Genomic DNA, 26,138 nt, shown 5'->3' with positions numbered 1-26,138 from the left:
ACCTCCTAAATCTTAATCAAAATTAAGAGCCTGCTACTCAGTGTGATTTAGTAAATCATTAATTAGGAAGTTTTAAGTGTGCACACTGACACTAGAAAAATTTTCTCTTTAGGGGTTATACATATCATACTCTGGTTGGATTTTAAAATCACATGTGCAAAGAGAACAACAACAATAAAAAATATATGTGTGTGTGTGTGTGTGTGTATATATATATGTATACATATATATATGTATATATATGCCTAGATTCGTAGAAAAAGTGTCACTATACACTATGATTCTGTAAAGAAAAAAACTTTTTTGAATGTTCAAAGTCTTAAAAACCTTGCATTATCTGCCTCAAGAATGGGCTGACTGAAAGCACGAGCCTCTGCAGCCTCTGGTTAATTAATCTGCCGGCTGAATGACAGTGCGCCTAGGGGCATGGCGCTGGCATCCTACACAGGGTCCCAATGTGCTTTAAGCCTTGGATAGCTATATTCTGCACGCCAAGACTTTGCCCAACAAATAGCAGAGAGGCCTATAGAGCCTTTCTTCTTTTGAGACATTCCATTTAATTAATATAATCCCTCTTTATCTTCAAGTTTTAATAAATTTAGAAGGTGAGACAAAATCAACACATTTATGACACTGAATGCAGTAACTAGTTGCTCTAACACTTTTCTTATGTACACAAAAGGCTTCTTTACAAGGCAAAAGAAAATGAAACCAAAAAAATGTTATAGCTCGTTCAGAAATTTTCAAATATGCTACTTGATCTGTTAAAAAAAAAATATTTGTACAACCCAATGTTTAAGAATTCGATTAAATGAATCTGGTGATTTCCATTTCACTGGGTTTAAAGATTTTAATGTTCTAAAAATATAACTCATAACCCAACCCAAAACTCTTTGAAAACTGCTAATACCTAATCTTGAGCAAGGTAAGACGATATATATATATATATATATATATATATATATATATATATATATATATATATATATATATATATATATTAGCAACAGGATACAAAAGACATTCTCTTAATCCCTTTTACTGCCAGAACAAAACATCTTTCAAATCAAGATAAAATCGCTACATCATGAATGTTAATATCATTCTGAGAAAAATAATACCTTATGACTAGAAAAGACCATCCCTTTAGGGAGAAATGTTGTGTTAAAGTGGATTATTCTTTTAGTAGTGTAATAGAATGGCTTCCACCTAGTCCCAGATGGAAAATCAAAATCTGCATTTAAATGGAAATATTTTAAAACAGATAGAAAAAAGGCTAAAACCGTAAGGAATACCTCCTTCCTTACATTTTAAAAATCCAAAATGCTTCATGTGAACTTTTCTGGAAGGTATGGCTTTTAGATTTTGTTTCTATGTTTGTTTCACTTTTATGAAGAGCTCAGAGGGCAACAATTTCAGTTTTGTGATTAACACATACTATTTAAGCCTATTTTATCAAATTTACAGGTTGGATCAAGAAGTTGGACTGCAAAATTTCTATTATTACAAGAAACAGATTTATGGTCTAGGTTTATGCAAAGTTAAGAATGAGTCCTCTATTTTATTCCTACTTTTTAACCATATTGTTTTACATGCAATTCTTACAAAGAAATAGCAGTGCTGAAATTAAATAAAATCTGAGGGTTTTTTTCTTTTTTCTTTTTCTTTTTTTTTTTTTAGCATTTGACTCAAATCACCACTATGGTTAGAGTAAAAAAAAGCAAAATGTTAGGCAATATTATAACAACTGCTCTTTGCGACCTGAAAGATTATTTTCAGTTCTTCAATAGTTGGGGCAATTTTCTTAAATCCTGAAGGAGCCTGACAGCACTGCACATTTCTTAATGCTTGCATTTACTTTTACATTATAAAACAATAAAACAGCAGGATAATGTTCATGCAGTTTAGAGACTTGTAACATTACTACAAATAATTCTACTGTATTATGGCAAAACATAAGCTTTTTAAATGTAGGCTGCGGAAAGAAAAGGGCAATCTATATTCATTGAAAGTACATAGACAAATAAGATTGGAAATATAACTAAAATGTTGTTCCTAGTTCTAAAATAATGTTTGAAAAGGTTTGAAAAAGCAAAAGCTAGATGAATTTTTTGGGTCATAAATTAAAATACAATTTATTTTCAAGCACGGTGCTTACTGGCAAGGGAAAGGCTTCCCACATTTCTTTCTTCGAGTTTACAACAGACTACGTGGCTTCAGTCATTTCAGGAACCAACCATGTTAGATAATTTGATCATTTTTCCTCAACAATGTTATAGATCAAGATATTTTGCAATTTAAAGATGCAAGTGTTTTGATGGTGGTCACATTTGACTAATGGACTGCAAATAATGGGCCAACCTGCAGAAGCTGGTCACAGCATCTCCTTTCTAAAATCAGCCCATCTTGTAATCTGTTGTAGGTTCTGATACATCCTTAGTGCTAGAAGCTGTCCATTTTTTATACAGGAAATTATGTGGATCTCTTTATTTAAAAGACATGAAACACCTCTTATTTAAAAGCATAATGGGAATAACTTCTGCATATGTATTGGGTGATTTTCTCACTTTCAACAGGTAACTCATTTTAATCCAGTTGTCCATGCTTCTCCTAGTGCTCATTATAAGGATGAGAAGGAACAAAGCATTTTTCTGCTGTCATCTAATTCTCCTTTACACCAGCGCCTCCATCCCTGGTCCCAATTCCCCACCCCTCACCCTCATTCCCAAAACTTCCACAAGAAAAGTTTTTCAACACCATAAAATCTAATCACCCACATCAACCTAGAGACATGTCATCATTAGTCTACACTAAACAGCCAACTAAACCAGGGAAGCTGTACATGGGACCATCACAGAATGCCCAAGACTCAGAGATCATCTAAATCACCATGCTTTACCACTGCCTAAATTAGAGAACTGTAGAAACATAGCAAATTATGTCTTAAAAGAAAATGTACCCCCACATCCTTGTACGTATTAGACTCTTATAGCTAATATGTAGAGCGAATATACGAACAAACTGGCTTTTAAATTCAAATATTCCTTTTCTAAATAAATGACACTCTCAGCAGGGAACCAGAGTCTAAAACCTTACTATGCAAAGTGGGGCCTCAGACCAGCAGAACAGGCATCACCGAGGCACGTGTTAGAATCTCAGGCTCCACCCGGACCAACTGAATCAGAACTCGGATGTTTAATAAGATTCCCCGATGGCTCGTCTACATAGTGAAGTTTTGGAAGTTCTGGTCTAACTTTTTTTCTCTAGTTGTACTGTTTATTCATCATTAAGAGACATAAAGGCTTAAGGACAGAAGAGCTTGTACTCATAAAAACGTGTAAATGTTACAGATGACCCCAATTTAAATAATGAAAGAGAAAACAGGGAGAAAATGTACGCAAAACTTTAGCAACTAAATTAGATCTAGATCCTGCAATCTTTGTTTTTAATACCTGAAAATCCACGTATAGTTGCGGATGAGCATGCACAAATACATGAGGGAGATGAAAGAGGAAGACAGGAGAAACAGAATGAAAGTGACAGGAGAAAGAAGAGAATGGAACCACAAAGTGTACACAGTGCGTAGAGGCAGATATATTTAGAGCTGGAAAGAAGAAGAAATAAAGTGAGAACCCAGCTGCTTGGGAAAAAACAGCAATACCCCCTCTGGACAACACTCCCACATACCAGCCTAAGCCGATGTGTTGGAATGCTGTTCATATCACTAACAAGAAACTGCCAAGCAATAAGCATTAAAAGAGTAAGTATGTCAAAGAAGCCAGCATCCCCTAATACTAGTTGTACACATCCCCTAATACAAGTAAACACAGAACTAGTTGTGGGAAAGCAAAGAGACCAAGAGCAAAAGGTAGTTATAATACCAAAAAGGTGATCTAATCCTCTTTTCCCAAGGTGTAAATAACCATTTAGTTATAATTACCATGAAATGAACATTACTAGTTTTATTCTTACAAATGAATTTACCATTATTATAGAACTATTGTTACTATACTAAGTCCACTAAATTCAAAAGAGTAGCACTACTGTTTTATTTTTCATAACATAATAAAAATAGCCAACATTAATGATAGAAGTTCATTTTTAAAAAAAGGAAGCATAAGATATTTTCTATGGGATTTAGTGAACATGAAGTAATGGCTTATACCTACAGTAATAATTTGTAGAGTGTGAAATATACCTAAAATATTATGCTTGATATTAAATATATACACCCAAAATGATCAATCTCCTGTGATTAATCCAATAGTCTATCAGCATTTATTTAATGACAATTGGAAATAATTTCTAAATACTACCAAACTTAATGATGCCAGTAGAAAATAAACCAGTTGATATCCAGAGACTACAGTGTGGCTAGTCAGAAAATAGAACTTATCAGAAAAAAATGAGTTTTAATTCATATGACATCTGGAACTTAAAAAAAAATAACATATATGTATCTATTTCTGCATCTGTGTTCATCCACATGGCACAATATTAGTATGCAATATACTAAAACTCAGCCCACTTTGCGGCAGATTATCTATTGAATGTAGTCCCATTAAAACACTGGAAAATGACTTCTCACAATATGGGGGGAAAAACATCACCCTATGCCTTGCGTTACATGACTGAGCTGCCCTAACACATATCTCTTTGGTTTTGTTCCAAGAATAAAATGCAGTCAAAGATGGGCAGAATGCTACTCCCAGCTTGTATTCACCACATGCCAGGAACTGTAAAAATAGAATTCCAAGTTGAGGTTTCAGACACATTAAACAAAGACTTAGAATTTCAAAATATAAATAATGCATGCATAAACAGGTATATTATTTATGGAAATCAACTAGGCAATATGTATCAATGGCCTGAGAAATAATCATATACTTTGAACCATTAATTATACATCTAGAAATCTATCCCAAGAAATTAATATTTTTAAATGTTGACAATAATTGATATACACACATCAAAGTGCTATTTTTTATACTAAAAATTAGATTCAGCCTAATTTACAAAATTAGGGAATCATTAAGGAAATTATTATACAGCTACATGATGGAATATTAAGTAGCCATTAAATTATGTTCATAAGGAGGTTTTAATGGCATGGAAAATGCTCCTGATATTTTAAGTTAAAAGAAAGCAGTCTACAAAGTTATACACACAACTGATTATACATGTGTGTGTGTCTGTGTGTATCTATGACAGTATGTTAAGTATATATGCGTGGAAATGCGTCAAAATGTTAACTCTAAATGATTGAATTTTGAGTAAGATCTTCACATTTTTTTCTATTTTCATGTGTTCTCCTTAATTTAGAAAACAATTATCCTAAGTATCAAAGAATATTAAGGAGTAATTTAGATTAAAAAAAAAAAAAACCAAGGCATGAAGAACAAGGGTAAGAACCCTGTGAAGTTATAACAAAGCTATTTTCACTGCACAGAGAAAGTACGTGTGTCTGCAAGAGGAGTACAAAGAACCTAGTCTCAGAGGAAAGAAGCTTTCTGGACTACCTAAGAGGCAGAAGACAGAGGACAAACACAGATAGTTAAGCATAAAAACAATGAAAGTAAAATAAAAGAATGCAGAAAAGTCAGATGTATTAGAATTTAATAACTACACAAAGAAAGCAAAGGGGATCTCATCAATGCCAGTGTTATTTTTACTACACAAAAGCACCAAATAATGGCAGAAAATAAATGATAACCATTTTAGGAGGCTTATTCCAGCGTTTAGGTTAAATATAAGAAACTGGTTACCAATAAATCAAAACACAATTTATAGATCTTCATTTTGTTTTCTAAAAGTTGATAATTACAAAGACTGTTTTTTTCTTTTGACAAACATAGTTAAAACACATCTTTAAACTGTGCAGATAATGAAAATTATACACTCAAAAATGTGTACAATCCACAAGCTGTTGGTTTTAGGAAACAATTATTTTAGCTAGTTTATTAGTAACAGTTAGTTGTAACTTACTATATTTTCCCTTAACTTTTCTTGGTTGTAAATGATTTGTATCATTTCCATTTCAGATTGCTTGACTAATCAGTTGATTCCAAATCAACATAAACATAGGGTGGAGAGTAGCCACACTAAAGCCATTATATAAAACAGAATTCAGTGAATGCAAGGATTTACACACAGTAGGGAATTGGTAATTATCAATTAACCCTAAAGCAAAAAACACCAACCTAAGTTTGGCAGCTTCTAATTATATAAAATCTTCACAAACTAGATAAGTTTTATCTATCATGTAGCACTGTTTTGTCTAAAATATACACAAATAACATTCTGAGAAGAAACTCTGTGCACAATACAAGCTACTCAAAGATGAAGACCGAATTTCTATGTAAGTATAAGTGTTTAAGAACTCCATGTGAAACAAGGCCCATTGATATTAACTTAAAATTAAAGTTTATAATATCACCTAGCCTCTGACAGAATCTGATCTGTGATGGCCCTAAAGAATGTCTGAAATAAATGTGAAGATGCTTCTATAAATAATGGGGGGGGGGGGAGCAGCTACTGGCCTTCTAAAAACAATTAATTTAAAATAGGAAGCAAATACTGTCTAATAATGACCTCAGGATACACTGAACTCAAAGTCTGATTCAATTTCAGGGCTAAATCATACTTCACACTTCAGCAAACATCTTACAGTAGTACTGTAAAGGAAGCACTGAAAACCTATGTTAATGTATAGTCATCTGCTCTCTACTGAAGAGGACCAGGATAGGGAAGAAACCTGGAGATTCTAAGACTCTAAGAATAAATGATAAATTATTTCAAGGTATTAGTCAAAATTATGCGCTAAATCAAACGTCATCAGTATAATTCCCAAACAGGCACAGATAGAGCAATACTGAGCCTCAAAGACCACAGGATTCTTAGGAGAAACTCAGCAACAATGGCTAGACGATGAAGGATGAATGCCAAGTCATGGAACAAAGAGATACACTACAAGAAAAATGGAATATTTTTAAAAGAGCAAAGAATTCGCTACAAATAATTTCCATGAATACATAGCAGTAACTTTCTCCCTCCCTGAGACAGGCACTGTGCCTTAATCATCTACATTTCTGGCAACTAGAAAAAAGCCCACAACTAACCAAGAGAAAAAAAGTAAATGTATATTAACCTTCTGCAACTCATACAGCATGTGTAAACATTACAAACAATGGTTATATAGTGTGTGACTTCTTATCTTTGCACTTCTAGCACTTATCATTTTATTGAAGTTCAAAGAAAAAAGCGTATAGAATAAAATCATCTGAAGAAGTTTCTCCTCATACTGTTTTCTCATATAAACTTCTCAAATTCTTAGTGATGTGACCATTTTCTGCCCACAAACCCTTTCCATTAAGAAGTTTTTAGCAGATGGACTCCTGGAAGACCCTGTAGAAAAACTAAACCATGGAAAATATTCAATTAATTCCAGTCGGTATCAACCTAATGCAAAGTCTAAAACAAACATATTGAAATGCACAAGCTTTGACACATTCACCAATGTGAAAGCAACTGATCCTATTAAACAATGATCCTATTAAACTAGTTAAGTATGAGCAATCTTCCATTGTTCCCGTGCAGGAGAAACATTTTATCTAGTGAGTTGGTATATTATTAATAATATTAACATTACATTAATATTAGTTAACATTACTATTACTATTATTATTCTTAATGTGATAGTTAACATTTACTGAGGCTTCCTTTATGATCTATTTTACATGGATTATCCCATTAAATGCTCATTGACGATCCTATGATGTAGGTACTATCGCCAGCCCCAACTTTACAAATGTGAAAGCCACAGTGTAGAGAAGTTAACTAAACCAAGGTCATATAGCTAGCATGTGGTAAAGCCTAGAACACAGACAAGTCTGACTCCAGAAATCCCACTTATCTCTTGTAGGCAAAAAAAAAAAACCAAACAAACAAAAAAAACACACAAAAAAACACCAAAAACAAAAAAGCATTTGTTATACACAAAATTGGTTTTCTTAAATATATGTAATTATAAAGATATTATTGGTCATCATTATAGTCCAGTGATGGAACTGAGGAGGAAATACCACTCAGTCAATCCTGATACACCCAGAAGTGTCTGTCTCACTTAGAGAATTCCACGGTATACATACCTATTTTGTTATTTGTAAGCAATGCTACTTATGGCTCCACCCAAATCTTGCTTATGGCTCCAAGAGATTTTGAAATAAAATGCGTATTCAAAGATTTTGCCACATTTCTCTCATGAAAGACTCATTAAAAAAAAAAACATACATACTTCAATATTAGCTCCTAATAATGAAAGCTGAATTAATAAAAAAAAATAATAAAATGCTACTTTTTTCTTGGGTTTAATCTGTTTCATTCAGCAGCAATGATCTCATTTCACATTCTACCACCTTGAAGAAATTTAAGGGATTTCTTTGGAGGACTGCTATAAAATTATCATTGACATTTTAATTAAAAAAAGAAATGTATGTAGAATAAACAGGACATTTCCTCTAACAGTCTGCAGTGGCTGCTCCATTGCTTCTTTGTACAGTCTTGGTAAATTATGCAGGCTCTCACTAGACAGAGCAGCTGTATTTCACTGTCTTCAGTAATGTAATCTACATTTATCATTATTTTAATTAAGCAGATTCTTAATTTGGTACTTTCATTGCAAAGAAAAATACCTTATTCATTTTTTTTTGTAGACAGCATCTTGTCAGTCTTATGAACCAGAATTTAATTTTAAACATGTTTCTTACTGCAACTGGTCACTATTAAAAAAAAAAAAACCTACCATATTTGGTTTCCATTTCATTCTATTGGTTTCAAACACTGGTTCCTTCTCTATAATATTTTTTTTTTAAAAAGATACTTTCATAGTTCTCAATTTTAACCCAAATGATATACTAAAAACAAAATGTGGTTTATTATAACATTAAATTCAGGATTACTCAAAATCAATATGAAGCACAAATAAGAACTTTACAAGAAAAACAATGCTTTAGTCAATGTTGAGAAAATTTAATTCACAAGTTCTTTGTGCAAGAGTATTTTTACCATCAGGTCATTTGAAATGTCAGAATCTTTTGCTAAATCTATCACTGTGGAATGCAACAGCTTTTAATCATCTGGAAGACAAGTTCTGAACAGTTTTATTCATTTCCCATTACTATTTGTGGTCACAACAGGTTGATTTTTAAAAAATAAACTGGTGAATTACACTTGAAGTGTGCTTGTTTAAAGGGTTCACATAGAAACAATTATTGTAATAGAATGTTGCCACATTAAACTGTGCATTTTAAAACATACGGTATCTCAAATCTTCTGTGTCAATAATGGGAGGCCTGGTACTCAAAAAATTCTGTATTTAGCACATATTAATTGAGCATCTTTTATGTGCCAGGTATAGAATTAACTGCTTTGAATTCAAATCAAAGCAGCACAAAGCCTTTGTACGAGAGACAGAGAGAGAGACAGAGAGACAGAGAAAATTTATCTATGTGTACACACACATATACATATATGGTATAGCACCAAAATGGTTTTTAAACTTTGTTCCTTCAAAAAGAGACTTGAGCCCCCATCTCCACTTCAACCAGAAAAGCTCCACTTTCATCTATTTTTATAAATCAGTTTTTTTCTGTAACTGGGTAGAGAAAGCAAAATCCACTTACCTAGAAAAATGTGGGCTCTAGACTACTACCGAGAACACAGGTAAACAAAAAGTATCCTAAGTTTTCCCCAATACACCCAGGGTTTGAAACAGTAAAAGGCTCTTTGTTTGAGTTTCATTTATTATCAGTTTTCACAAGTTGCCAAACATTGGTTTGCTAGTAAATGTCCATTAGAGTTTATAAACGTGGCTTATTTAAGAAGTTTGGGGATGAAGTCTGTAAAGACTTGAAAGTTAATGCACATCTCATTGTGTCAGTCCACATTACTGAGGGATGCCATGTCAGCTTTCAGATTCACATAAATCATTGCAAGTCATGAGACAGAAATTTTTGAAAACTCTAAAGTGCATTAAATGTGCTCTAGATTTTTATTGAAATGTCCCTGTATAAAACGATGCCATTTACCTTCACACTGTGATTTTTAGAACAAAGTAACCATTTGGGCATTTGTAACAACTTGGCCAATTAATATACATTATCTCTAATCCCTCACAAAAACCTCAAAAGATAAACACTTTTTACTCCCATTTTACAGACAAGAAAGCAGGCTCAGAGATTAAGAAATGTGTTCAATATTACATAGTGAATACATGGAGAAGCTAGGAGTGGGCCCATGATCTTTTTACTAAAAAACCCTTTCAGAAGGAAAACAAACTTAGCCCATGGAATTTTTCTCTTCTGATCACAGCTAAATATGATGCCTGCTTTTATTATCATCTAATAACTTCACATAAAGTTGTGTTTACAATGAAAAATTTAGCTATCAATATATACAATCAAATAGGTAACCAATAAAGAAAGGAAGGGAAATCTAAAATTTAAATCAATGCTAATGAATGACAAATACTTTAGACATTGTGTAACTCCCTGGGTTTGAATTTAAATAATGTCCTGTATAAAGCCTGTGTTACCCAATTCAGGGACAAGTAAAAGTTAAGTTCTAGGCAGCCACTTAGGCTCTAATTAAATAGAAGAAAAGAGCACAAAGGAACTAAATTATTTTTAAAAATACTCCTATTGGAACTCAACTTCAAAAAGATATTTCATGAAGAGACAGTACAGCTTGTAAGATTCCTTCTATCTCAAATTACCCTGATGAATGTCTGATAAAACTTGAGATTTACCACTGGGTAACAACAAGAGGTAGCCAATAATTCTAAATGAAAACTCAGAATGGTCCTTTGTTCCCTTTGTCTAAAGTAAAGCTGCTCATGAAAAACAAGAATGTCTAGTCAGGAAAAAGGAGTCTCTTGTCTGAGCAAAAATTAAATTTAAATATCCTGCTTCTTACCTGAATATTCCAAATCATCTACATTTATCTACTGTTCACTGAAAGACTACAGAGGGCACTGTTGCATCAGCTTTGAAGCTTTACAATAGAAGCCTAGAAAAACTGTCTACAATGTATAATTTCTTTAAAGGGTCAAACGCATGGAAATCTACCAAGCTTAATATAAGGGACAAAACCAAAATGTATGTTTTTTTAAAAATAGACTGGACTTCAATAGGGCAAAAAAACTTAACAAAAACAACTGTCAAATTGAGAACACTGCACCGCACACATTTTGCATTTCCTTTTGTAGTGCTTTCAAGAGAAAGGTAACTAATCATAGCACCTCCTTATCCAATGGAAACAGCAGCCCATTGCAGAATCCTTTTTACAATCAATAGGAAAATGAATGTGGCACCTCATGCAATCCTTCCATAATTCTATCAACAGAAAGAATGCAGTCTGTTTGCATACTTTTGTCTAAAAGGCCAATTCCATTTGTCCCCTCTTTGGGTAAAATGACAGCTACAGATCAATCACTCTCACATGAAAGTAAACACACTGCAAACAAAACAAAACAAAACAAAAAAAGGATCAAAACTGAAATCCTCACCGTTTTTAAACGTAATTTTGTTGCACACAGGAACTCAAACTCAAAGCAAAATAGAAAAAACAAGTTTTTCCTCACAGACACGCATTTCATGATATTGTGCAATAGTACTGGGATACAAAATTTAAAAGTTACAACAATACGCACAAAGATTATAATTAGATATGAATAACATTCAATTAAGCTTCCATATATTTTCTGTTCTCTACATCGTTCCTCTTGCGGTTCTTTGAAACTAAATTCAATTAAGTATAGTGCCAAAGTTTTTTTTTTAGTACATATGTTTGCAATGTATTACAATAAGACTAGTATAAAAAATATAAACCTTTTCATTACACTACCACTTAATTCTTTCCACTTGTTTACTCACCAAAAATTTAGATTTCTGACACTACAAAGCAATACAAAAATAAAAGGGAAATCATTGTATTTTGGTGACTTAAAAATAATGTCTTGAGTTGCTGAACCTCTGTAGAAACACTAGCATTAGCTATAAGAATTACAATGTCGTGACCAGGCAACTACAGATAACATGTAAAATGCGAAAGGAGGACATTCTGCTAACGCATATCAGATCGCAACACCACATCACGTATTTGATAAATCAACATTAATATAGGTACCATCATAAAACTAAGGCCTCTAATAAAGAATCCCAAATTCCCCAGAAAAACAGTATACAACTCATTTTGTCACTCTCAAACTTCCAGAGAGATTAGCACCTTCTCTGAAATCAAAGTGCAGAACTGTGAAAGCGTTAAAAATTCTTCAATAATATGTCAACCTACTCATAAATCAAAAAAGAGGGGAAGGGACTTCAGATGGTATGTAGATTTCACTTTATGACAAAAGCCTTGGTTTAACAAGTTATTTTCAGCCAATAAAAGTCAAAAGTAAAGCATTGTTAAAGTGGCCAGCACTGACTCTAAGGCTTTAGCTTATTAAGTTAACCAAAATGCTACTTGGGTATTGCTCCCTTAAATTATTAATTTATGAGTTTTGTTCCGTCTCCTCCTGAGGCAAGGCAGTTTGTAGGTATGTTGAATGCATGTAAATAAACAGAAAGCTTTTATAAGAGTCTAATAATACACCAAACATAATAAAACAACCCCTTTTAATGAACACTGAATGCACAATCCTATGAACCAAGTTTATATAAATGGGCTATATAATTTAAAGGAACTGTAAGATCCTCTAGGAAGTAAATGCACAAATTCAGAAAAATTAAACATAAACCTATTGATTTTCATTGATGTGATAAAATTCTTACAACAGAATCCAAGTGTTGCCGTGTGCCTATGAAGAGTATGCTGCATGCAATTTTGCAGAAATCTAAGAGGAAGGTCGTCAACTGTGAGAAAATTTATTTGCAATCTTGCTTTTCATCTACCATAAGTATGACTACAAAAAAAAAAAAAATCAGGGAATGCCTTTTAAACATCCAGTGTATTTAACTGGATATGTTAGTTACTATTGCAGAAAGAAATGCAGGATATTAAAATCAATTTTAGTTAACTCTAATTTATGCAAAGCTTGATTGTGAGCAATAGCTGCTAAAAGGATGCAGCACTGTTGATTCATATACAAGCATTTTACTTAACTACATTGGGTAATAGCAGTGCTCCTAAAGGAGTATAAAAAGCAAAGTGATTAGCAGTCATTACTGTTAATTAGTGCTCACATTGCATTCCTTGGGATGAATCTCCTTTAAGTTGAATACATGGGAAGTTTATTATTTAAAGAACTGCCAAACCTTGCCTAGGTAAGTATTGGAATAAACCGTCAACTATCAGTAAACAGACTAAAAAACAGGGACAGATCAGCATCCAATTAGTATGTCTAAGTTTTTAAACAGGAAAAGGGTTGAAGGGAATAAGTAAAACTGGAAACTCATACTTCACATTCTGCAATCTCACTGATAAAAGGAGGAAATGTGTGTTTATCAAACTTGCTGTGAGTGCACAGTTCATTTGGAGTCCTGTAAACAATCGCCTGACTGCCCACTTCCAAATTCATGTGAAAATCTTGGAGATTCAGAGCATCATATTCAGCAGGCAAGGTCACTCTAGCGATGCCCTGGAAATGGGAAATTAGGAAAACGTGGCAATCAGAGGTTTAGGGCTGACCAGAAAAAGCCCTGAGGCTGGCATCCTATCTTTCACCACTGGTCAGGCTGTCTCTGCTTATTCAGTATTAACACAACAGGGCTGAGAGTGAATGAGAAACACTCCACACACCTAACTGGGACATTGGCTTTCTTGTTTAGAAAATGATAGGCATTTGTCACAGGGAGAAAAACAGCAACAATAACCACAAAACTCAAACACAGCTTTCAAGAACAAGTTCTGAAAGAAAAACAGGCTCCTTGCAAGCCTTCAGAAAAGGACCTAGGGAATGGCGACATCCTGTTGATTATCAGGTTTCCTTTCCTCCTAGACCATTCTGTGCATTTTAAAATGGAGGCCAAATCATTAACAAAGAAGCTTCAAATACAATGTAGTCATTAGAGGGAAAAAATTTAAAAGTTCAAATGTGCAAAAATTACACATTCTTAATACTTGCTACATGCAGATCTAAATACATCTTTCAATTATTTTTCTATACATACATTTCACAAATATGTTTTACAAAACTGTAATTATACCTTACAGGGTATTTGGTAATCTATTTGCTTCTTTTAATAACATGTACAGATGTATTTCTGCAACTTCATTTTTGATGCCATATATTCCATTATATATATATATATATATATATATATATATATATATATATATACATATACACACACACACACACACACACACACACCATAATTCAGTTTGCCAGTCATTTCTTAATTTTTGAATACATCTGTATTTCTTCAGAATAAATTTCCCAAGGTAGAAATGTTTGGTAAAGAGAATCTATTTTTTGTGTCTGATGAGATCTGCCAAATTACCTCAGAAAGGCTGAACCAATTTATAGGGCTGCTGGCAGCACATAAGACACTCGTTTCTTCCAAACCAATATCATTTCTTAATCCTGCCAAAATAATAGCAGCATTTTTGAGTAAGTGAGATTGCACATTTTTTGGTCATTTGGATTTCTTTCTCTATGAACTGCCTGTTCATATCCTTAGCCCATTTCTCTATTCGGAGGCCACTTTTTAAACATCAAAAAACAAAAAAACAAAAAAACAAAAAAACAAAACCAGTGAGAGAGTCTTCTCAAATGCAACCTTGGAGGATCACGGAAAAGAGATTATTTTGAAGGTATATTGTAATTATATACACATTCAAAGACTCAATTAAGGTTGGTAACTTTATATGAGACTCCTTTACAACACATTATATTATAGAAGGAGGATTCCTATCCTGCCCAGAAAGAATAAAAAAAATTAAAAGCTGAACTAGTATAAATATTGTCTCATTGAAGCGATTTTTATTTTCTATAAATGAAAAATCATACTAATCTATTAATCTGGAATTAACAGCAATGTTCTGTTTTTTTGTTTGCTTGTTTTTATTTGTTTTTATTTTTCTCTTATTCCAGGGAACAGTTTGAACACACACAAAAAATATGAATTGCCTTATTAGCAACTTTGATAAATCATGGAAGGAAAATGTAACTACAGATGATAGACAAGTTCCTCATGCTATTATTACCCTGGATCAAGGACTTAATTACAATGTTATTCTTGGGGCGCCCGGATGGCTCAGTTGGTTGAGCATCCGACTTCAGTTCAGGTCATGATCTCACAGCTCGTGAGTTCGAGCCCCACGCCGGGCTCTGTGCTGACAGCTCAGAGCCTGGGCCTGCTTTGGATTCTGTGTCTCCCTCTCTCTCTGCCTCTAACCCACTCGCATTCTGTCTCTGTCTCTCTCAAAAATAAACATTAAAAAAAAATTAAAATGTCGTCATTCTTGAGAAAAGTACTAAGGATAAGAAAAAAATGAAAAATGCCCTCTCTTCCAAGTCAATTCATTTAGGGCCTTTTCTCAGAGAACCAAGGAACTGACAAAGTAGCCAAATATACTGATTCCTACTTCATCTTCAGAAACAGACTTAGATTAGAATGTAATTTCAAGCTATAGATCATGTCTTTTCCTTTTCAAACAAACCATAGCTTAAAGGTGTTACCTAGAACAGTGTTTCTCAAACTGTGTTAAAGACAAGGGTATTTTTCTCTTAATTTCTAAAACTTTGGAGACAGAAACATCTATAAAACACAATTAAAATAAAATATAAAAAAAGAGAGAAATTTTACAAACATATAAAATATGAAGCCATTTTTTTTGTTATTAGATTCAACAGATATAAAAATACTCTCAAATAAGTACAAAAGTTTCCAAATGCTTATTTTCCATTTCTATAAATAGCTGACCTTGAACCAATAACAATCACTTCATGGACAGCACCAGCCCCTAGACTACACTTTGAGTAGCAAAGATTTAAAATAATTCTGAGAGCTCTGAAATGAGATCAAACACAGATAGATCACTTTGATCCTTGACTCAATAACCCCACTTCACCTTATCAAACCACATGCCCACCCCTCTGTCTCACAGTTAATTCACACATGCCTTATTTGTTTATATATGCACTATATATGTACTGTTATATGGTAGTATCTTCTTGATAACACAATGTAATGGTGGGAGGCAGAAGAATACAGCGATTAAAAGTACATATTCTACTACTTTCTACCTGTGTCACCTTGGACAAGTTACTTAAAATCTCTATATCTCAGTTTACTTATCTGCAAAATAAAGAAAATAGACCAGGGTTGATAAAGATAAATTAGAATATAATGTATACAACGTGTAACAGTGCCTGGCAGATTGTGCTACATACACAACGTCAATTAAATTATAATACAGAAATAACTGAACAAAAATCACATGGCTGTAGGCTTTCTAATAATCAATATAAAAAGAAAACTAGAATGAGTTGCATGATTTACAGTGTTCATACAATAAAAACTGTCCAACAGTTATAGTTAAGGCAAGACTATTACAAAGACCAAATCCGGAGAAAAATTTTACCCTTGGAGTGCCATAAAGTTAAATGTGTGATATGGTAAAAATCCTCAACAGCATCCTTAGAGCAAATATACAACAAAAATTTTGAGCGTCTCACTTGGACAAGGCTTCATGGTGAGCACTGCAGAGTATCCAAAATTGAAAAACACATAGTCCTTGCCTTCACGAGGTATAAACTAATAAGCAAGATATACTGTATATGAAAATAATTATGTAAAACAAGGCATAACATAGTAACTTCCCTCAAAAGAAACTAAACACAACAAAAATTCAACAAATAAAAACTACACTTGAGGAAATCATCTTTTACATCCTTATCCTTCTCTCCTTCAACATCAAACCCAAGGGCCTATTATGAGCCAGCCAGACCACGTATAGGTCTACAAGTCTGCTGCCCCATCTGGTCCCCATTACTCCCTGCCTGAAATTTGAAGATGCCACTTTGCACTCTGTTCTCTTTGAGATTTTAATGGCGTTCTCAAGAGATACGTGTCATCCTCATCTGCTCGCAGATGCTCCCTCTTCACTCTTCATAAGACCCAGGGAGCCCCTCTGACCTCCAAGTACTGAGCACAGTATGTGCTACACAGTCAAAAGACAACTGATTCCAAGTTGAGTAGTCATAAATACCCCCCAGGATATAAGGCTTTCTGAAACTGAGGATGAAAACAGTACTTACCATGGGCACCTGGGTGGCTCAGTCAGTTAAGCATCCAACTTCAGCTCAGGTCATGATCTTACAGTTTGTGAGTTCTAGCCCCACATCACGTTCTGTGCTGCCTGAAGCCTGCTTTGGATTCTGTGTCTCCCTCTCTCTCTACCTTTCCCTGCTCACTCTCTGTCTCTTTCTGTCTCTCAAAAATAAATAAACATTAAAAATTTGTTAAAAAGCAGTAGTTATTAAACTTCTGAAGAGACCAATGTGAGACTATGATAAAAATCTCTCCCCAGAAAAATTTACATATACAAAAAATTTGCACAGAATTTCAGAGTTCAAAAACACCTCTCCCCCCTAGATTAAGAAATCTTGTCTTACAGTATCACATTATCTGCACTGAATTCCACTGGATTGATTTTTATTAGTTTTCTATGACCAAGTTCAGGTTAAATGACCACTCAAAATCAGTAGAACTTCGGTGAGGGTTAAGTAAGCCACAAAAATGACTATGAGACAAGTAAAAATTATTAACGGAGCTAAATTGTGAAAAGCTCAAAAGGGAGACCATGGATTATTTACCAAATAATGATTCTCTCTGCCTTCCCCACTTGCCAGCAAAATTACTTTGTAGGAAAGAACCCTTAAGGGAACTGGTCTTAAAATAGACCTTGAGCCATTTCAATGGCTCTGAAACCAATCATATAGTAGGTAAAAAAGAATTCTGTAAAGGAAGGGAAACAAATGTCTGGTAAATAATTTCTGCCTTTTCTGATCTGTCAATGTATTAAAAAAATTATTTTTATTTATTTTGAGAGAGAGAGAGAGAGTGAGCAGGGGAGGGGCAGAGAGAGAAGGAGAGAGAAAATCGTAAGCAGGTTCCACGCTGTTAGTGCAGAGCCTGATGCAGAGCCACAAACCGAGAGATCATGACCTGAGCAGAGATCAAGAGCTGATGCTTAACCGACTAAGCCACACAGGCACCCTTATTTGTCAATGTATTTTCATAAAAATCTACAAGGAGCAATGAACTTTATCAGGGTTAGATGCGCTTAACTTTATTCACTAAGTTTAATTTAACAACTGCTCATTGAGCACTCAATGTGTGCAAGTACACAAAATAATCACATGATCCAGCACTGGAGATGTTATGAGTAACTGTGATGTAATTCCATTGGCATTGAGAGGTAATAGCTTTCACAAACAGGAGTGTATATAATAGCCCTTTTCTATTGCCACTGGACATTTAAGAGCCATTTTTAAAAATATCTTATTTTTTCATATGCTCTTTCAAAAATCTAAATTCTCTAAAGTCAGCTCATGTAACTTTCAAATGGAAGTCCTTGCTTGAGGCTTTTTACAAATGAGTTAGTAGAGAAAACACTGCTTAGATTTTAAAGATAACCATAGAGTTAAATCTGAAAAGAACATACCAAAATAAGTTTTGTGGAAAGAAAGCATCTGTAGATAACAAGTTTTGTCATATTCAGGTTCACTTCTTTATCTTCTTTTGAATGACCCCTGCATCAGTTTATTCATGTAGGTAACTAGCTAGAAAACATTAATTCCACATGTCCCTTAGAATAGGTTCAATTATCTGAATGAAAAAGTCTATAAAAAAGTCTCAGGAGGGCCAAAAATTATAGGCAACAATGTAGAAAGATAAATTCAATCTAATATAAAATACAAATTTCCCCATATTAAAACCTCTTTCACAATTTGAACAATTACCATTCTTTTTCTTCTCTGTATTAACTTACTAATAAAGTCAAGAGGAATTACACTCATCTCAATGCCAACTTACAGCTACTGCTTAATATTAATATACTAATGGAACTTTACAATGAAAAAAAAACCTGACTTTATTTAGCTTTACTGGATTATTTTGGAAGCAAAGGAATAAAGTAGAAAGAAAACCTGGCACTAACATGAAGTCGGCAGGCTAAGAAAAACAACAAAAAAACAAAAGAAGACTAATTTATACAGCATCTTTCTTCCTAGAAACCTAAAGAGGCTCTCATATATTTCACCTTTATTCTCAAAACAGATAAATAAAAAAACAGAAACAGAAAGATATATTCGTAGTTTACAGATGCAATAAATGAATTCCAGAGGAGTACAGTTGAACACAATGTCTATATAGTTCAAGAGTTGTATAAAAATCCCATATTAAAAAAAAAAAAAAAAGGAATACAATGCCCGGCTCCTCAAGGTACTTAGCATCTTTAAACAAAAACCCACAAGATAAAAAACAAAACAAAACAAAACCTAGTAGCTCTGAATATCAAGATAAAGTACTATAAGAGAAATACAATATTATGTGCAGGTTCCAGAGAGAAAGATATTATATTCAGTGAGAGCATTTGAAGGAAGATATCAAAAGGAGATGCTGTGTGAAAGAAGCAACTGGAGAGGAAGGATTATTTATGACTATAGCACAGCACTGTACAGGAAAGACATGGCCTATGTGGGTTAAAATGAGTTCTGACATAGCCTAGTTTAGATGGAACATAGGTTCCATGTGGGGGAATACTGGGAAATGATGAAAGATAAGCTTAAGCCATATTGCAGAGCACCTGACAGATCAATGGTGAGCAACAAGGATTTTTGATGAAGAGAGGAATGTGATTGGATCTACACTTTAGAAAGACAACCCGGCAGGAGTTTGTAGGATAAATTATAAAAGGAGAGACTGGAGGAAAACCATAAGTGAAATATCTAAGGTGTCAATTAATTTACAGGTCTGAAGCCAGGTTCAATCTAACATGATGCCAAAAAGCCTACAGAATCTATTAAGACTTTGTATTTTGTAAGTAAGTGGGACTAAATCAAGCTAAAAAGCTTCTGCATAGTTAGAGGAAAAATCAACAAAAGGAAAAGACAACCTACAGAATAAGATATTTGCAAAATCATGTATCTGATAAAAGGTTAATACTCAAAATACATAAAGAATTTATACAATTCAACAGCAAACAAACAAAAAAAACAGCAACAATAACAAAAGCCCCACAAGTAATCCAATTTAAAAATGTGCAGTGGAAATGAATAGGTATCTTTCCAAAGAAGACATCCAAATGGCCAACAGTACAAGAAAAGGTGCACAACATCATTAACCATCAGAGCAATGCAAATCAAAACCCACAATGAGATACCACTCACATCTGTTAAAAAGGCTGTTATCAAAAAGGTAACAGATAACAAGTGCTGGTAAGGGTGTGGAGAAAAGGGAATACTTGGGCACTGTTGGTAGGAATGTAAATTGATACCGCTGCTACGGAAAACAGTATGGAGGTTCTTCAAAAAAAAAAAAAAAAGAAAAAGAAAAAGAAAACAGAACTACCTTATGACCCAGCAATCCCACTTCTGAGTATATATTCAAAGGAAATGAAAACAGGATCTCAAAGAGATAACCTGCACCCCCAGTGTCCACTGCTGCATTATTCACAACAGCCAAGATATGGAAACAATCCAACCCATCAACAGATAAATGGATGAAGACATGTAGTACACATATATCTCATTATATACTAAGCGAAATAAGCCAGAGACAGACACATGTGGAATCTAAAAACCTCCAGACCCAGAGAAATGGGGAGTAGAATTGTGGTCACCAAGGGCTGGGGTGGGCTGTGGGAAGATGTTGACCAAAGGGTACAAATTTCCAGTTACAAGATTAATAAATTCTGGGGGTCTAAGGTACAGCATAGCAATTATAGTTAATAATACTATATTACACTTGAAAGTTGCTAAAAAAATAGATCTTAAACATTCTCACTACAAAAAAAAAAAAACAAAATACGGTAAATAAGTGATGGAATGGATGTGTTAGCTAATGCTAGGGTGATATCATTTTGCAATATATAAATGTATCACATGAAAACATTGTACACCTCAAACTTATACAATGTTATGTCAACTATATGAATAAAGCTGAAGAAAAGACAATATTTTACATGATCACCAGTAAATAAGTTTTTAATTCAATTACTATAAAATTAAATCCCACTTACACAGATTATTATGTTAAGCTCATTAATATAGTACTTTTTGTTTCCTTCTGGGAATTCACACTAGGTGATTTTATTTAGAGTTAAGAAATAGGGACACAAATTTTTTAGTTGGTATGTACCACATATAACAATATGAAAAAAATGTTAAACATTCAGTTAAAAGCACCATCAAGACTAACATTTATGTATTTATTTATTTAAGTTTTATTTTAATCAGTCAGTGCTCATCACAAGTGCACTCCTCAATCTCCATCACCTATTTTACCCATCCCCCACATCCCCTCTGGTAACCATCAGTTTGTTCTCTATGGTTAAGAGTCTCTTGGTTTCTCTCTCTCTCTCTCTCTCTCTCTCTCTCTCTCTCTCTCTCTCTCTCTCTTTTTCTCTTTGCTCATTTGTTTTGTTTCTTAAATTTCACATATTAGTGAAATCATATGGTATTTGTCTTTCTCTGACTGCCTTATTTCACTTAGCATTAAACTTTCTAGGTCCACTCATGTTGTTGCAAATGGCAAGATTTCATTCTTTTTTATGGCTGAATAACATGTCATTGTATATACCACCTCTTCTTTATCCATTCATCAATCAACAGATAACTGGGTTGCTTCCACAACTTGGCTATTGTAAATAACGTTGCTATAAACACAGTGATGCACGTATCCTTTTGAGTTTGTGTATTTGTATTCTTTGGGTAAATACCCAGTAGTGCAATTGCTGGATCATATGGTATTTCTATTTTAACTTTTTCAGGAACCTTCACACTGCTTTCCAGAGTGTTCTTGGCTGTTCCTAAGAACAGTGCAAGAGAGTTCCTTTTTCTCCACATCCTCACCAACACCTATAGTAAGACTAAGATTTATTAAGAGTTAATCTTGATTTATAAAAAAAAAAAAAAAAGAGTTAATCTTGATTAAATGAAGCCAGCTTGAATGAAGCATCTCCTATACCATCCTACACCAGATTAAACAGATGACAAAGACAGGGTGCTGTAAAATTTAGTGTCACAATATTTGTAATACACAGCTATTGTAATTCACTTTGCTTAGAAACACTGCCCAGTGAAAGCTGAATTAATTAGACATGGAACTGTTAGTTTATGAAGTACTTCATGTAGACTCCTTGTCACTTTTTATTTAAACATGTTTTTATTTAAGCCGCCATCAAGCCCTATCAATCCACCTACAATGTCCGTTCTTCCCCTTTCACACTGCTATTCCCCCAGTTCAGGTCCTCAGAAACTTTCATGTAGCCCAGTATCTCAGTTTTCAGTTTGAGCTCCTCATCTCCAGAATTCCACTTCTCTAATCCATTTCTCGCATCATTATAGTGGTTCAACTTAATGTCCTTGAAGTTCCCTTCAACTGTACAATTCTATGTCATTCCATTTGCAAAATCCTTCAGGGTAGTGGCTTTCAAATTTGTTTAACCATAACAATTTGTTTAACAGTGTAGAATATACATAACATACATTTATACTCACATAATACTCATTTATATTCACATATGTGAATGCACATTTCACAAAATATAATTAACCTTACTATGTACAATGCATTTTGATATTTTATATTTTATTCTAGTCTCTTTCATTTAAAGAAAAAAAGGTTGCGACACATTAAACTCAGTTGGAAAATACCAACTTAGGGGCTGCCTACACAATCCTGCCTAAAATTTAAGACACTCCTTTTTTATTTCAATCAACCTTTGTAGACTTATTTTCCACTACTCCTTAAACTCCGAGCTCTAGCCAAATTGAACTTCTTGCTACTTCCCTCATGTATCTCATGATTTCCTGCTTCTGTGAGTTTGGATAAGCTCTGCCCCTAATTTGCAACTTTCTCTTAGACATTTGCTCATGCCTGCCTTTGTCAAAACCCAAACAACGTACAAGGATATCAAATGTTATTTCCCCCATAAGACCCTCTTGATGCTCCTACATGAGATTTTTTTTCTCCTCTCAATTCCCATAGCACTGTAATTGCATATTCCAATGGCAACTCTACCTTGTCTCTCCAGGTTCTCTGAAGGCTGAGACTGTCTTGAACATCTCTTTACAACACTGGTACATTATAAGCATCCAATTAATGTTTGCAGAAAGAAAAACATAGAGGAGTCTATAAACTGCAGTAGTATCAGGTTAAAGATAACAGGAAAAGTCGAGGTTGATTAATTCATCCTTTTTATTCACTCAATTTTTTTCTCACATCATCATGTCACAGAACAAGTCTCTATTGAATCATCTCTTACCAATACTAGTAATTTAAAAACTCTATTTATTGATATCATCTTTGCTTTTTATGGCTATTTTATGATATAAGCACCACAAATTATCTGGATGAACAAGTTCCCAATTTAAAAGGGAAAGTCAATGTAAAAAGATCAGTTTAAGATCTATCATACCATGTGTCACTACCAATAAAGTCCTGTGCTATGAAAAAATGGAAGGATAACAATAAATGAATAAAGTAATTTATACTTGTAAATTTTAGTAATATGTTTTTAGTCATTTAATAGAGAATACAACAAAGACAAGGTAAAATACAGGTCTAGAGTTGAAGTAAAGGACTGTAGGACAGAAACATACATCTAGTGTCTTAGACAACACAATTCCTAAGCAGACATCTACAACAGGTTTCTTAAAAAATAAATGGTAGCATAGACAGGAAAAAAGATGAAAAATTCAATAGGACCCAGACACCAGAGACTTGAAAGATAAGTCAGACATACCCAACACACTTTAAAATACATAGAGTTAAGATAGAAATCTATATTTTGCAGAAGAAAGAAACATAAGGAAAGTCAATTAGTAAATTTATAGAGAGGCACTGAACCAGGCAAAAAATAAATTGAAAGAGTATATATGTGCATGTTTAATATACACACACAATCAGTGATACCAAGAGGAGAAAGTTCAAGGTTAGGAGACAGAATAATCATTTTGCTAAAATGAGGGAGTCACATTTTCTAAGCTTTAGGGGGAATCTACAGAAGAAGACTCTAGACCTGCGATAAGTTTACAAACTGTAATAATTGACAAGTATAATCCAACATTTTACTTCCAGACAGATCTTCCATCATGTGCTTTCTCATGCATGCTTGACTTTACTGTCTGAAGGGCCAGCAATAACACAGCCTCAATGAAGTCGCACCTGGGAGTCAAAATGACACTTGTCTGTGCTGATTCCAACTCTTCTGTTTAGGGTCCAGAGTCAATACTAGCAAAGCATTTCTTGTGCCAAGGGACCAGGTTTAATGTCCAAAATCTTGGGAACTGACAGGGCTTGAGGCAAGCTGTGCAATGCTGAAGAGCCAGGAGCAATCTGTACAGGGCTATGTGCCTGTTTAATTAGCATTATGTCTGGGTCCTCCCTGCAAATCTTAAGGGCCTCTTATATGTTCCTCCCACTCCAAACCTTTTGGATTTGCCTCAATCCACCCAACCACCAAGGGTTTTTTTCCCTAATATTCAGAGTGAAAAAAGATCCACAGAGCAATTTTCCACCATAAGCATGTTTTCTAACATGCAGACACCAAAAATAATTTGAAAAAGTGTCTGCTCAGCATTTTTATAAAGTACTCTGCAGCTGGAAATTATTCTTGGTATACTTAGTGGGTTATAGTGCCAAATCTGATAGGATATCTTATTTTGAAAAGTTTCACAATTATGCCTATTCCATTTAAGCTTCTAAGTGGAAAAACAAAAACAAAACAAATTTACCAATGGCATTACATCCTACTTTGTAACAATGTTGTGGCTCCCCTGAATTAGATACATTGTGATATAAAATATAATTTGTTAAGCTTTGGACTAATTTGTTCAGTCATCCTTTAAAAGGCATCCATATGCCAGAAATACTGCTGTACACTAGATAGTAAAAATGAAGAGTACCGAGTATGTCTTTGAGGGTATCACAATCTAGCAAGAGACAGTCACATAAATAATCCTACTAATGTCCTGAGGAAAACAGTAGAGGTATAAACAAACAGAGAAGGAAAATACAGGAAGCAGATAAATTAGAGCCCATTTCATAGAAGTGTATGAAGTGAGAAGTTCTTTAGAACAGAGATAAGGATATGGAAAAGTACAGGCAAAGATTCAGATATAAAAAGCAATCTCCTAAAACCTATTAGTTCATTATAACTTGAACCCAGAAACTTGTATGGAAATGACAGGATCAGACAGGTAGGAATGGAAGGGAAGGCAAGGATCTCTTCTTAAGTGTCTTTTCTGCCAAGGTAATGTGCTTGTAGTTTGCCTTAGTAGTGGGTTATTTAAGTATTTATGCAGAACAGCCAAGGACAATACAGTAGAAGGGTTGAATGGTACACAAGGTGATATTGAAGGCAAGCTGACGAGTTAGGAGACTCTCACAGAGTACAGGTGAAAACTCAGTAATAGTGAGAATGAAATCACAGGGTCAGATATCAGAAGTCACAGAAGTAATAGCAGGTTCCTAGAGATCTAATAGTGGTGGTTGGTGTGGGAGCGAACTGAAAGAAAATGGAAATCTAGTTGTGGGTCCCAGGTTAGACTTAGATGATGGGGGTAGATGATGATGATTTTAACTAAGAGAGAAATATAGGAAATGGAGCAAGTTTGTGCAGGAAGAGAATGAATAAAATTTTGAACTTGTTGAATTTATCGTGCCTATAGAATATTCAAGTGGAGATATCATGAGAATTGAATGCAAGTCCCAGAGTATAGACTCACTGTTGTGGTTCCAATGGCCAACTAGGTTTGAAAAAGGATAAGACAGAAGGAGGCAGGGAAGAAGAGATGGAGGAGAGGAGGGAGAGACATACTGAAAGAAGAGCCATTTAGGATGGTTCCTAAGTTTGTAAGCAATTGAAACCTATTTATTTTCAGGAAACCTGCTGCTTTTTACCTC

The 26,138-nt window shown here is 34.1% G+C and overlaps 1 protein-coding gene across 5 annotated transcripts in view; it reads right to left on the bottom strand.

Annotated features, from left to right (window-relative positions):
• DPH6 (diphthamine biosynthesis 6) overlaps window positions 1-26,138 on the bottom strand; it is a 336,135-nt gene that overhangs the window by 284,800 nt on the left and 25,197 nt on the right. The window contains exon 4 of one of the 5 annotated variants that reach the window (XM_003987294.6): window positions 11,701-13,636. The exons of the other annotated variants lie outside the window; for them this stretch is intronic. Coding sequence (XP_003987343.1) covers window positions 13,451-13,636 — 186 coding nt within the window. The 3' untranslated portion in view covers window positions 11,701-13,450. Of the gene's footprint in view, window positions 1-11,700; window positions 13,637-26,138 lie in introns of those variants that run through there. 5 annotated transcript variants of the gene reach the window in all.

This window comes from Felis catus, chromosome B3 (assembly GCF_018350175.1).
Source record: "Felis catus isolate Fca126 chromosome B3, F.catus_Fca126_mat1.0, whole genome shotgun sequence".
Taxonomy (NCBI): Eukaryota; Metazoa; Chordata; class Mammalia; order Carnivora; family Felidae; genus Felis; species Felis catus.
This window is presented reverse-complemented; position numbering and strand designations above follow the sequence as displayed.